Source organism: Salarias fasciatus, chromosome 7 (genome assembly GCF_902148845.1).
Source record: "Salarias fasciatus chromosome 7, fSalaFa1.1, whole genome shotgun sequence".
Lineage (NCBI taxonomy): Eukaryota > Metazoa > Chordata > Actinopteri > Blenniiformes > Blenniidae > Salarias > Salarias fasciatus.
In genome coordinates, this window is record NC_043751.1 from 28143916 (window position 1) to 28159216 (window position 15301).

Sequence of the window (15301 nt, forward strand, 5' to 3'; positions counted from 1 at the left end):
TTAAGTATAATATTAATAGTTATTCATAGTAATAATTATTTTATCTTTTAAAAATGTCTGTCTTACATAAAGTACATTTATTCGACTTACACATTCAACAGTTTGTTTGAATTTTCATTTTCAATGAAATTATTGCTTTTTAAATCAAATTTTCTCAAAAAATACAAGGCAGGAAAAGGAACCATACTTCTTGATCTCTGTCAAGAAGTGAAGGAGACATTTTATCAAACACTCACATACCCGTGCTGTACTAACGCTCCGAGATGTTTCATGAAAATACCTAAAGTTTGCAACATCAGATGGGAAAGAAAAGTGCACACTCCTGTTTTTCGCTGCATAACGACGCCGCTATCATTAATAAATGGAGTCCGGGGCAGAGTGGCACATCACACAGGCAGGGTGCGCAGGTGGACTTATTTTAGCTCGGCTCATTTATCATTAAAACAAGCCACTGTATAGCCAGGCATGTTGGACCACCTGCTGATGGATGAGTAGACACAAGTCAGGAGAGCCGGCGATGGCCGGCGGCCAGGACTCTCCATTAGGCAGAAGATATACTGGGAAATGTTTTAAATGCATCATAAGAGGGCGCCTATTTTTCATTTGCCGGGTGTATAAGTGATGCCAATCAAGCAGACTGTATAATAGCATGAGCAGAGGCAGGTTTCGACTCCAGCTGCAGTCTATTTTCTCCATATTACGGTCGTGAGGCGCTGGAGTCCATCCAAGATGAGAACATGCACGGTGCAGGCCAGACGGGTCGCCGGTCCATCAGATACTCCAAATTCTCCTCATGTACAGCTTTTTTTTTTTTTACAGTGTGAGAAACCTTTAAGAATCCCACATGTGGACAGAAAGGCATTCAAACTCAGATTACGGAGTGTGTGCTTTACATCTGGACACAACCTCTTGTTGAGCTCAAAAAAGAAGAAAGAATGAAATACTGACTGAGTTGGAAGTGAGAAACAATAAAGCATCAGTAATTTTGCAAACGAGACAGAATCAGTTAAATGGAAAAGGTGAATCCAGTTCCAGTAACGAAGGTATTTCTTCGTGGTTCATAAACTCCCAGTGAATCTGCTCCACTGCAACCAAAATACTGGAGTTACTGAAGCACAGCGAGCCGTTAAAAGATGGGATGCAGGAGGCGAGTGAGGAGAGGAGTCCAGTGAAGGAGCCGACAGGTCTGTCCTCGTCCGACTCATTCATAAACCATCGAGAGGCTCCCATTATCTGCTGGCTCCAGTTTAAATATTTTACCATGCAGACCGCAGTGCTGCCTGTCAGTGGCCGTACCTGCCGGAGCCGTGTGTGTCGGAGTGTGTGATGTTGCATTAGCAAGAGGGGATTAAAGCCTTCGAGCCATTCAGGTCTTAATTAACCCCCACTCATCACTCTCCCCTCGCCGTGTCCGGCAACAGAACAAGTCTCGATCTCGTCCTCAATCTTCTTCATGATTCATTTGTTGCCTTTTTATTTTTTCAGATGTCGCCGTTTCTAGTTTCCCCGTGTCGCTGCACTCTGCATAAAAGCAGCAGTGGGATTTTCTCCATGGACTGGATTTATATGGAGGAATATAAAAGCAGATTTTTATCCATGTGCAGTTCAGGTCTGGCCCCCCTGGGTGGGCTGGTAGTCAGGTAAAAGGGTTCACATGAGGTATTCGGGCGGGAAGTAAGACCGTCCGTCTGGGGCCTGAGCACCACACCGACTTTCTGTTTCGCTTTTTCGGCGCTAAAGTCAAACTCTTAACATGCTGGAGGACAACTCATCCATTTTACAGTGTGAATAACAACACGGTGCAACAGACTGCAATATAAATACTTTATATTTGAGATAACAACATGATGAAATATTTCACAGTGGCCATCAGACAGTAAAACGTATGTGGACAGTGAGATAATCTCAGACAGTTAGTCTCTATGGTTTGCTACGCTTGTTTACATTTGCTTTTTTTTTTTTTACAAAACACCTGAAGAGAAGGAACATAAAACATCGACTCTAGTTCTCACATGCACTTTTTGGCTTCTGTTATCGCTGCAACTCTTTATTAAAAATGTATGTCAAAACAGGTGAAATACACAACCTGCGTTGCATCAGGGAGGAAGACGGAGGAGCCACCTTATCGGCGCCGCAGCAGCGAGGCGGCCAATGCGCTCGCCACGATGCGAATTTGAGAGATTATCACACTCGGGCCGCGCTGGCGTTAATCTGTTCCGCCACCCTTGAGAAGCAGAGGCTACAGGGCGCCCAGCTGCTAAACTAAAGCCAGCGGAGGTGACGCTGCCAGGCTCAGCGGAGGGAAAACCATATACAGATACACATCTGGTGATAAGACCGAGTAAAACAAAAATAATGCCACTGCGAAACAACCCGGGTATGCAGAGATGGCACAGATAAGACACATCCAGCTCGCAATATGGCTCAGGGATGAAAAGATTTGAAGAATACACACATAAACCGGAGAGCAACACAGAAAAAAAAAAAAAACACATTAGCAATCATTAGCATTTTGACCTGTCTTGTGGCTTCTGCATGCAGAGACTGTCTGAACGGCGAAGCTCCAAGCAAACCACCGCAGAGTGGACTGAACGCTGCGCTCACAGAGAAGGAAGGACAGGTAAGGAGTAACAGATGGACACAATCTGGCCGGTTAAAAAGGTGGCTGGAGGACTTAATAAGCACGTAGCTTTATTACTTAATTAAATCCTGCAGAGGGGAGTGAAAGGAAAGGTGCACTGACTGCTGATCAGCTGCTGCTGCTGCAGTGGTTTTGGAAGACGCAGCTAAGGAGACATAGGAGAAGGAACCGCAGCACACCTTCAGGCGACACAATTAAATTAGTGTTTCAATTATAAGGAAAGCCTTCATATAAAAAATGCATGAACATTTCTTTTTTTTTTTTTGGCACTTTTGGGAGGTTGGACAGGCTGAATCAAGTTTCGGTGTTTCCATAATGGCGGTGATTTCCCTTGCAGACCGATTAGACGGAGGCGGCGTCCATCAGCACTCTGGATGAGTGAGCTGAAACACGGCAGGCAGGGAAACGCAGCGGCAGGCGCGCTAATGAGACGTAAAGGACTTAATGCTGCCCACAACTTAGCCGCCACCGCAGGGAGAACAGTGTGAGCAGAAAACACTCGTGCACTTCACGTGAACCATGCGCCGGCAAATGGAGCGCCACTGGCAGTGTTTTCTTACCGTTTCAATATTGCATTAGTTTCAACATTTCGTCACTCGGTAGATTTTTTGTGCATGCGTACACACGTTTGTTTGTAGACGTGCCTGAAAGCAAATGTTTTTCACAGCTTTCTGTTGTTTTGAGTGTTCAGGGCATGGATTGGTCTCAACATTTAATTTCAATGCTCAGTATTTATGAAGGTGACAGTGTGTGTGTGTGTGTGTGTGTGTGTGTGTGTATGTGCATTTGCACAGACGGTTTTAAAGCAGCACTACACATCATACTGGCAGCTTGTTGTTATTGCAATGAAATCATGATTGACAGTAAATTATGTTTTAATACTTTTCAGTATTTTAAATGTTAAAATTCACAAATGTTCAGTGACTTAATTCATAAACAGTAATGATCTCAGTTGATTTTTAATGCCAAAAACAAACATTCAAGTGTTCACCTGATATTGTGCAGCGGTTCTTTAATGCAAATATGGAGGACTTTAAGGTACATTTCAGACTCTCTGGACGTGTGATCATAGTGGGATATGCATTTCCCTGCTATCATTTACGTGCTCGTGTCATCTTTATGAGGAGTGTAGTCGTATTTTTACAGGTTGTTCATGTAAATATTGCACCTTACGTGCACAAAGCAGGTGATCCCTGTTCGCCTGGAGCAGTGCTCCTCCACATCTGGCTCTACTGTGGTTTGATTTACACATCAGCGAAATGTGAACCAGCTGAAACCAGGACGGGGCAACAGTCAGAAATGTGTTGGCGTAACAAACGAATCAGAGCTGAATCTTATCAGTGACTGTGAGCGTTTAGATGGCGATGCTGCCAAAACAATCACAGAAGTACACTGAGCTCAACACACAAAAAAGTTGTGAACATTCTTCTCTATAATACACAAAACTAATCTATTCTCCAGCCATAGTCTTTCTTTTCATGATTTATACATTCAGATCCACAGACTGAACTATCTTTTTCTAAGTCGTTCATATGAGATTTCAGTTTTGAGAGGGATGATTCTCATGTTCTTGAAGCTAATCTCTTTGAGGTTTCACTTACTGAACTGAATGAATGACATCTGCAGTGAAATTGTTCACAGTATTTACTGGAATTCATCCATTTTTCTACCTGAAGAGCGTTTATGAATGCTTTAAGCTGCCTGAAAAACTCATATCACAACATAATATAAGCTGGTATTCCAAGTCACTGTAACTCTTTTAGGCTAAATGCAATCAGCTCTAAGTCTGGATTCCAGGTTGTAACAAGTGAATAAATTCACTTCCAGACACTGCTGGCAGGTTCATTATAAACATAAGATTTTATGGTTCTGAGTATTTTCTTTTCTTTGTGTTTGAAGAACAGGGGAACATATACCACAAAGCCAGGAGGCAATAAATAAAGGTACAAATGTATAAATGTATTCATTAATACTGTCACGTTAAGGTCATGTCAAGCTGACCTGGAGTTTGACGCATTTTTTTTTAGGGTCTATAAAAACATTTTGGTTGCAGTGAAACACACCGCAGCATTCTAAAGATTCTGGTTTCCTATGTGAGAGAAATGCTTTGGTTGTCAATCAAACCAGAAAGCAACATGAACTCATCGTATGCAGACGGATGGCCTGTGTGTTTAACACCTCGAGTGTGTGTGTGTGTGTGTGTGTGTGTGTGTGTGTGTGTGTGTGTGTGTGTGTGTGTGTGTGTGTGTGTGTGTGTGTGTGTGTGTGCGCGTGTGTGTGTGTGTGTGTGTGTGCTGTGGTTTTGGCTTGGTGCGGTATGCCAACGGCAAAAATCAATATCAAATCCACACACACATTAACACACACACACACACACACACACACACACACACACACACACACACACACACACACACACACACACACACACACACACACACACACACACACACACACACACACACACACACTCTCTCTCTCTCTCTCTCTCTCTACACGCCATGAGAGCAGTCCAGTGAAGTGAGGAGTGCCAAACGGGGAAGTCATCACTCAGGCAGTGGATTCCAGCGCAGGGCCGCCGGGGCAGGACGGACGCGTACAGTTACCATTACAGCGGCAGAGATGTGCTGTTAGCGAGCTGCCAGCGTGAGTGATGCTTCCCCCTCACGGCTTCCATGTTCACCGCACATCAGGAAGCCACATAATGAGGGAAATAAATAACACTAATAAAATATATAATAAAAAGCTTTGGAAAAAGCTGCCTTACCAGACTTACAGCATGTTGCCTTTAAAGCTTGATAGAAAATGTTGGTGAATTTGTTCAAGGCTGAGTTTGTTTCCTATTGGCACTTGGATGTAAACTTTTTCTTCTTTTTTTGACATTACTTTGAGTCAAGGCTGATCACTGAATGACATTCTAATGCAGACTTTGGTTTTCACTGAACATCTGCCCGGGTTCTACTTGAGGGCTCCTGGACTTTCCTGCTTCTCAGCCGCCCTCAGCCCAGCTTGACTCGCGTGTCTTGGCTGTAAAGCAGCACCTGGAGCAGGATGGCCACGTCGATCAGGATCTGGACGGAACCACAAGCCCAGAACTGAGCCGGGCTTTCGTTTATCACAAAGTAGGTGGTCTTGAAGACGTCGCCGGCCGTCCACAGCAGCACCATCTTCACACTGAAGACATACAGACACAAAGAGGCAGAGAGGCATTGAGATAACGTCGAAGTAAAGCATCAAAGTTATGTAAGCATATTAACAGGCTGAAGCCATTTTTCTATTTGCCTAAAAGTAAATTCAAAACAGGCAAATAGGGCCAGCTCGCCTGTCTGAATGCAAATGTACACGCCGTCTCATTTGTCTGATTTGTATTGATGAGTTTGCCAGGGTTCTGAATGAGATGTCATTTTATTGGGATGGGTTACTCTCAGATGAAAAAGCTGAAAAGCATCCATTCATCTACCATCCATCCATCCATTAATGGGATATGTTGAGCCTGAATATAAAGTTCTATGTGCTAAATTCTAACGTCAGAAGCACTGCGGGGCACAGAAAGCACCTTGGGCTTCAGCAGCATTTTAAATCCGATATAGTTGTTGAAGTTTTAAGTTAAAAAGCTCCAAATACATAGAATAATTAAAAAAAAATGTACAAAATGTCTGGACACAAGACTCATCTTCATTTATAAATCTGATATGGAAATAGTTGATTTCTATAGTGCCAAATACAACACACTCATTTAAAGGCACTTTTAAAGAGAAAAAAATGTCAATTTCACCTGAGCAAGCAGGAGAGAATAAAAATGAAAAACTCCCTTTTAAGAGGAGAACCAGAACCAGACTCTTTCAGCTGCTCTGGCTGGATTTAGAGTAAAGAAAGAAGGAACAGACAGAGTGTGTTACTGGGCTTCAAACCCTTTTAGCCCAGCAGAACACTTGGTTCTCTGCTTACTGGAGGCTCCCCGGTTTTCTAAAAGCAGAATGGGAGGCAGAGCTTTCAGCTCTCAACAATGTTTTCCTCCCCATTACAGGGTGATAATGTCAAGATTCCAGACTAAAAGGTTAGAGATGACGTCCTCGCAGTCACCCTACAGCAGGCGCTTTGAGGACAGACTGAGGAGAACACAAGTCGTCCACAACGCAGCGCTCTCCTCCACTCTTCATGATCTCTTCTCATACGGCATTGGCTTCTTTTTCCCGTCACCACACCACCGTTCTCTTCCTGCCCATCCTGCCATTCAGTCTCGACTCATTTACCACCCTGTTTCCTGAACTCGTACTCTTCCCACGTTGCCCTCCCTCCTCCCTGCTTTGTTCTCGCTCTGTGGACGGCAGAGTCCCACAGGCATGAATGTAATATGAGTTTCTTCTTTATATTAGAGCTGCCTGGGCTCGGGGACACCGCAGGACCATCCGTCATCAGAGGAACACACTGTAAGGGTGAGGCAGGGGTGAAGGGGGAAAGGAAAAGGAGAAAGACGGAGAGCCTGCAGAGGACAGCATTTATCTCGCATGCAGGGAGAGCGACAGGGCTGAGACATCACAGCCACCGTGGAGGAGGAGAGGGGCCTCTGTGGAGGAGGACGAGGGGGATGAGTGTGTGTTGGGGCAGAGGCAGCTTAATGACTGTAGGGACAGTCCCGCGCCATCCTTCAGCCGTCCTTGCAGTCCCACCAAACCCTCCCCCGGGCAGCCTTCAGGCCCTGATGAGGAACCCAAACATCAGTGGCAAAAACACTCCCGTCCCTCCACGGAGATGGAGGAGAAATGAGGACTACATTATTTAAAATGTCCCGAAATGTACCAAACGCATAAAGCATAGAAACATTATTTTCTACAGAGAAATGGAGCAACTGCAAAGTGTGACGAACTAAAGTCTTGTTCTTGAATAGATGGTATATGACTGGCAACAAAGAGAAAAACCATGTGTCAGCTGAATTAATCTGCAGAGTTGAGTTATTCAATAAAACTGGCCAAACAGCCTGAAAACACACTGCTTTTCCTCTAACGTCTTCTTAAGAAGGACCTCCCACTGTTCAGGCAGCAGGACGGTTTTAAAGCGACGCGGTGGAAGAGTGAAAAGTTTAACTCTCAGCAGGACTTTAGCACGACTCCAATAAGCACGAAGGCTTCAATCAGTCGGCATCAAAAGAAGGAACGCAGGAGTGAAACCCAAACCACAAAGATATGAGGTGGAAAGACACACAAACACACACAACACATATAACGAACTGAAGGATACACACAAGGTACAATTAATCAACCATTTTTTTTTAACTAAAGTAGAAAAAAAGTAGAGTTTCTCTGTTGTGGTGCAGAGTATACGAGATGAAAATGTCTACATGTTTACAAAAGCAAACAATTACAATGGAAAATGACTCTCCAGGTAAACTCTTTGCTTTTAACACAGTTTGGCTTCAGTTTAGTCAAGTTTGTTTTGATGAAAGTTTTTTTTTTTTTTTTTTTTAATATAAAGCACATCACAAAAAGTGAAAATGTATTCAGCGCTTCTGATGTAGCAGCGAGAAGCAGAACCGGCTCTTTATGCATCAGGCTCTTTCCGTTCACTATGTATAGAAATGCCTGAGTCAGCTCCCAAACCAATCATCTGCATCCGAATGTCTGCAAACTGCTGAGAATATAGGACAGCTCTCGCGAAGAGGCAGACGTCTGCACTGGCAGTGGGATTGGCTGCCACAGAGAATATTATGTTCGCTCTCCACGGACAGTTTGTGTAGGATTAGAACCAATCTAAAGCACAAATCTTCAGTCGAATACACTGAGAAACACCGTCAAAATGATCCTATGTTTAAAAACATCTAACATCTCTAAAACGTTTGTCAGTGGATACAGGATCTGCTATCGTTACTCAGTGTTGCTTGAAATCGATGCAGCATTTCGATCTGAGGCAAAACACAGGTCCAAAAGATATCAGAGAAAAACCGAGGCAACAGCACAAAGGACAAAACACGGCTCCCCTGCTTCCTCCCACCTCCAATTTATCCCCCTCAGGCTCTGCTAATATTAATACCATTTCCATTCCTCCCAACGGAGGGTCAGGCCCCGCTGGTTTCCAGCGCGTCTCGTTTTCACCGAAGTGCTCGCTCCCACCAACCGGTTAAACTTTCGGGGTAAACACTCCAGGATTTGACTGAACTGCTCTAAAAATAAGTATGCTAAAGAATTTTGGAGTCGTCATGCTCGTGTTTCTCTCCCTCCTCGTGTCTCTAAGCTGCCAGCGCTCTGGAGGGAAAAATACTCTTTTTTTGTTCCACTGAAGTTTTTCTCTTCACAGAAGATGAGTTGAACTTCAGATTCCGCGTTTCATCTTCCCTCGCCTTTTCTTTTCTCCGTTGTCCCGCTCAACTGTCATCTTAACTTTTGGTTCCTCTGTCACTGCCTTTATTCTGCTCCTCTCTTCCACATAAAAGAGAGTTTTATATTATCATTTATTAAGACTTTTATCATTCTTGCAGCCGGGAACACTGATAAGCCACATATGAAAAACTGTATTTTGCAGTGACAGAAATCTTCATAAAACAGCATGTGTTCAGGTTTTTTAAGAGGAAATATTGGAAATAACGAAAATTACAACAATTAAAACTAATAATAACTTTATCCTGCAACAGTAGAAGCGTTTCCAACTTCTACATGGAGCGTTTGCAACAGGTTTCATGTAAAGGAACACCCGAAACACTACGAAGGTTTCACATTTTGATTTTTTAAGCGTCATTAGTTGTTGCAGCTGCAGAGACTCACTATAGCTTCTAACTATTTTCAGAAGGTTTTGTTTCCATGTATTGTTTAGAGAAGGGTTTTAATCTGTTTGATGATCAGTCAACTCTGTAGTTACATTTTCAAGACATGTAGATAAATGGTGAATACTGCTGATAAACAATATATAGTGGTGTGTGTTGTGCACGATGGAAGGAAAAGGTGATAGCTGACTTTGCTATAGGTGCACGACCACAATAATTCATGACCACGACAACTTCAATATTCATGGAAAATCCTCCTTGTCAAACGAAAACTGTGGAACTGCGATGATTGCAAATTCGCCACCAATTTAAGCTGAACATTCAGTTGCAGTTACCTTGTGTGCATATTTTACACCAAATACTTAAAAATGACTTTTATTTAAAATGCAAAAAAGATATTATGGTTATCAGTGAGTCAAATCTCACCGGTGATGTATTTATATTGATCGAAGCGCATCCAGATTCGACCTGCCATCTGTACTCTGGATGTGCTGCAGTGTGACAACAACACTTCACAGACCTCCACTGCCTCTTCAGCCCAGCAGCACCACCAGTTGTCATTATTCCTCTTCTAGAGGTATATGAAATCCGTTTTAGTTTTTCCCAAATTCCGTTTTTTCCGTTTTAATATTTCTGAATTTGGTATTTTGTTTTTTATGCTCATTTTTACCATAAAAAAAGGTGTCTGGTAAGTGGAAATGAATAAATGTCCACAATTTAAGAGGACATAACAGTCCATTTAATGTTTAAGGTCCTGCAACAAAGAAATACTTTTCAATTAGTCGCATGCGTCTTTGCGAGTCCAGTCCACGGTACGTTGACAGTATTTACAAAAAAGCTTTTCCCCTGAGGCATAAAAGTCCGTGTACTGTTCTGCTCTGTATTTAGCGCTTAGCGTGGAGTTTCATAACTTTTTTGAATGTGTGAGAGGGGAGGGAGCAGCTCGCTTGGACATCGTGCTGTTGCGTCGCGTCTCATCGCGGCTGGAATGCGCGTTCACATTTGTTTTCAATTGTATTTTGACGCAAAATCGCGGAAAGCATTTGGCGGTGTGAACGAAGCTTTAGCATGTTAGCAGCGCTGTGGAAGCGACGTACACGTTGCAGCAGCTCGGGCGGTCCCCCCGGCATGTTTGCTTTGCACTATAAGGTTCCATTTTCTCCCGAAAACTGAATTTCAGACCAGATTAGGACGAATTCCGCAATATTCCGCGTTTTATTCCAATTCCGTTTTTATTGGTCATTTCTGCGATTCCGTCCGCGATTCCGTTAACACGGATTTCATATGGCTCTACTCTTCTTTACTTTAAAAAACTGTGGATTAGATGCTGAATGATCATCAAGAATGACAGTATAACAGCAGGACCGTTGACTTGACTTCACGTGCATAAATAGAACACAAATGAACCATACGCTCGGTTTACACTTGCACGATTCTGTGGCACGCATTGCCGCGAATCGAGTCGCAAACCACTCGTAACGTGGCGTGACGTGGCGTGAAGTGTGCGTAAACCCGTCGTGACTGCGTGCCATGACGGGACGAGGATTTTGAAATGTTCAAAATTTTGGTCACGACAAAATATCGCGAACGGGCCGTGAACTATGCACCAACTGTCCGTGAACTCCTCGTGAAGGCGTCGGGACAATGCGGGAGGATGCTGCCAGTTGTGGCCACCGGCGAGTAGGCCTATCCGGAAAAGGGCCCCATGCGGGGGATTTTCGACACACTGTCGTTGCAGCATCAAGTGTAGCGCCTTTAATTTGTCATTGAAATTGACTGATGTCAGCCGTCCGTCGGGGCCCCCTTCAGCTCGGGGCCCTCGGCAGCGCCTTTTCTGCTGCTCTTCAACACAGAGCAGCTGCAGGTACAGGCAAATTCTCTTCTCCGCAGTGATGGTGTCTCTGGCATTCGGCATGTTGTCTGTTCCACAGCAAATCCAAAAATGACCCGGGGTTGGGGAAGCCCCCTTTTTACTCGCATATGACGTGCGCAATTGCGCGCGCAACCACGTCGTGCCAATGCGGGAAGCTCATAAACTATGCGCAAAGCATGCGTGAATGCGTCGTGCCAGTTGGCGACACTGACGGGCGCATTCGTGAAATGTCCGTGAACTGGTCGTGAACAGTGCGGGAGCCTGCCGGTTCGTGACTCCACATTGGCACGCCTTGCCACGACAACATCGTGGCAAAAAGTCGTGCAAGTGTAAACCTAGCATTAAATGCATAGTTTTTATGAATGCCTCAACTATTAAAATATTAATTTTTTTCATTATCATTATGTTTTTTGGGTATAAATTTATGATGCCAAATTCTTTTAAAAGACCAAAATCTGATTAGATGGAAAAAAATCAAGTACAGTTTAATTTCAGGTTCATCTGGAAAACATGTAATTGGAACAGAATTTGATACTAGGTCCCAAAAAGCCACACAGGAAGCTGATCTGCACCAGAGAATTATTGCTTTTTTACCATCTGATCTCAAACTTGTACGTATGATGTGAAGGTTCAATTATTGCTAATTAGACTGACACCAATGGAACTGGTATTTATTTTATCTTAACTCACCTGCAATAATGGGCAGATCTTGTTAGATAATTTAAGCGGATGTTCGCCATTGTGGCACAAAAAAAGATTAATTACAGCTGGGATTCTGTGTCAGTGCCCCTCATATTAAACCTAATGAGCTCGGCTTTACATCTGTGGTAGATTTATCCTGTGGAACCATTTAAAAGGAACATGCACACAAACTTCACAGTTTAATTGAGCGAATACTACAGACAGAGATGAAGAAAACAAATAAAATAAAGGTTCAAACACTGCTTGTGGAAATGTTTTTAAAACAAACTCTGCATCTTCAACCGTTAAATCAACATTCTTCAAATGACTTATTTTCAAATTGTGCCTGTTTGTTCCTTGGAACTATAATATTTTGGTTATGTTTTTTTTTATTGGGCTGGATCACTGGTGCTCAGTAATCTCCCCTCCCTTCATTATCCTGCCCTCATCCTCCCGAGTTCAGAACTCCCCCCTTTGGCTCCGTTCTCCACTCAGGAGACAACAAACACCATTAACAAGGTTGAGTCATTAACGGTGTAATTAAGGACGATGGGTCATCCGCAGACAGGAAGAGCAGCGGCGGCACGGTGGCCACACACCCCGTTCCAGGCTGGAGCGTTCCCACATTCTACTGCCCGGAAGACCCAGGTTCATCTTCCAGAAATATTAACGATAACTGTCGAGCTTGGAGCTGAACAGCTGAAGAAAGACGAACTGGAGAAACAAGTGAGCTCAGTCCTGACTGAGGCAGAAACTGTACACACACACACACACACACAGAGCTGTAGCTGGGTTGGTCTCAGCCTGAGCACATCTCCCATTGATTACTCCTGACCTGACACCTTCATCTGAGCAGAGAGGCGAGGGCTGAGAGCCAGGGCGATACTTGGAGTGGGCGCTCCGGGAGATGTGAGGACGGCGGCGAAAAGGTAAACGATGAGAGCTGGATGACGGCGTCGACTGGGCGGCCGGGTGATGAATCTATAGTGGGCTGAGAAATGAAGCCAACCTGATAGCTGCAGAGTGACAGGACAGGCAGAGCGATAGGGAGAGTGGTGGGGGGGTGGAGGGGGGTCTGATTGCACTGTGTAATGGCTGTGCAGTGTGTGAGCCTGGCAGTAATTGTGCTGTGTATTGAACGAGGGCTGTCAGGCCAGCTATTAGTTCTTCTAAGCGGCAGGACTGGACAAGTGGAACACCACTAACGGAAACAGGTCTGAGTGACATTTAGAAACAGAGACAAGATACAACGAGAGGCAGAGAGATTAAAAAAAAAAAAAGAAGAAGAAGAAGAAGAAGAGGAGGGAAAGGGCGTGTGCTTTTGGTGCCATTTACTGATTTCACATCTCAATTATTTACCAAGCTGCCTGCTGCATCTTTAAATGTCACCTTGAAAAAGTGAATGTTGCAGTGATTCCTCAATGCTTCACAGCTGTCAGCGGCAGATATGCTTCATGTATGAGTTTATACTCTGCTCAGAGTTCTAGTGGTCAGCACTGTCACCGAACACCCAAACACTTTTTATATTCAGGGGTCACATGCAGTATGAATCGTAAAGTCAGGACATCATCAAACATCTGAAAAACCCCCAAATTTGACTTGTTTAGTAGAGGGAGTCGTTTGATATCACCATCATTGCAAAGTTGAATTGGAGTCACTCTCTTTGTGAATACTAATGTCACCAATGACATATCATCATGGTTTATTTTGTGCTTTCTGCTCTGCTATGAATGAAAAGTTCTGAAGCCCTAAACTCTTCTAGTCTTCATCTCTGACTGCTGTGATCTCCAGCAGTGCAACTGCAACCTTGATTCCAAAAAGAATTCTGCAATCTCTTTTTAAGTGTATTACATTTTACACATTTTTCAACCCGTTTTTGATTTAGGATTGTACAGAAAAACAGTCTGAAGCAGGATGCCAGCAGTGTTTGTTGCCGTTATGCTGAGAGTAAGCATCTACACATTTTTTAATCTTTGTCGACCAACGACAACATTTTGTATTGGAACTGAACTTCAGTTCTTTCATATGGAATTCCTCAGGATTTATCAACATGGTTTGGTATTTCATGAAGATTAATTGTTTAATTAGCTGATAAATAGAGCAACATCTTGCAACATCCCATCTTGCCAGACCCGATCTGGTTTATTCCAGCTTGTTTGTCTTTCTGCCGTCTCCCCTCACGCCTTCCACCACATCCCTGCTTCTAAATCCTTACAGCCCAAGCTCTTATGTCCTTATCCAACTTTACTCCTGTCAACAAGGGACTTATTTTCCCTTCCCAGCATCCTCTGCTGCCATTTCCTTTGCCCACTGCCCCGGAGACCACCAGATGGACAGACTGTGGTCTGGAGTACAGATGAGACGGTGAGAGCAATGTGCTGCACAACTTCATCTGAACGAACAGAAACTCAGAGTTAACCGATGCGCCAGTTTCTGGTAGGAACGTTTGAGTCTCAGAGTTACATGGAGACTGTCCTACGACCAAAAGTGAAAGCAGTGTTCTCAGAGTCCCTGTGGAGACAGCACATTTCCTACTGATCCTCCAAAATGATAAATCTGCCGATGAGCTCCGAAAAACCTCAGTGGAGGCTTTCATCTTCAGATGGGGAATCCCACTTTGTGAGTCTTAAACAGTCTCTGGGGGGAGAGGGGCAGATAGTCCACTTAATTAGTGGAGAATACTGATACAAAGCATTATGGTGAGAGACAGACTGGAGCAGCGGGGGCCGATGCTGAACGCTCCGAGGGGCTTCAGTAACCTCTTCCACTTCTTCTTCCATGCATGTTTGCATTGGGGCCATGTATTTTTCCAACGCATGCCGGCTCATGTGTGCGCCCACACACAAGGCGAGTTGGTTTAGCAGCGAGGGTGGGGGCACATCGAGAGACGGAAATCAAAGGGGCCCGACGAGAGAAGCCGAGCTGCTCTTAACCCACTAACTATGAATTATGCATGTTGATCGATCACACACAGGCAAACACGGAAAAGTTCCCAACCTGCCAGGAGAAGATGGATTCTGCCTCGCAAAACGAAGCGGACAGGAAGGAAGGAGCGCACAGAGGCGTTTGCTGCGGGATATTTCGGATGCTCCTTTGCAGCGTGCGAACAGTACAGCAGAAATTTAATAGGCATCGGCGATGACTATATCAGCTTTATTTAATTCATCTTACGTAAGGCTCGCTCAGAACTTTTCCCCTTTAGAAAGGCATGAGTTGGTGTTCATAGAAAGGCGAGTACACGCACACACACACGGTATATAATGAACTCATGAAATACCTCAGTTAGTCACACAGTATAGACAAAAGGTGCTCGAATAGAGACACAGAACACCAACAGATGGAGGTAGGCGTA

At 44.1% G+C, this 15301-nt stretch overlaps 1 protein-coding gene across 2 annotated transcripts in view; it reads right to left on the reverse strand.

Annotated features, from left to right (window-relative positions):
- Nucleotides 1-1810: 1810 nt before the first annotated feature.
- LOC115392535 (PQ-loop repeat-containing protein 1-like) overlaps nt 1811-15301 on the reverse strand; it is a 51628-nt gene continuing 38137 nt past the window's right edge. For both annotated transcript variants that reach the window (XM_030097211.1, XM_030097212.1), the window contains exon 5: nt 1811-5815. In XM_030097211.1, the coding sequence (XP_029953071.1) occupies nt 5641-5815 (175 nt within the window). In that variant the 3' untranslated portion in view covers nt 1811-5640. The remainder of the gene's footprint in view (nt 5816-15301) is intronic.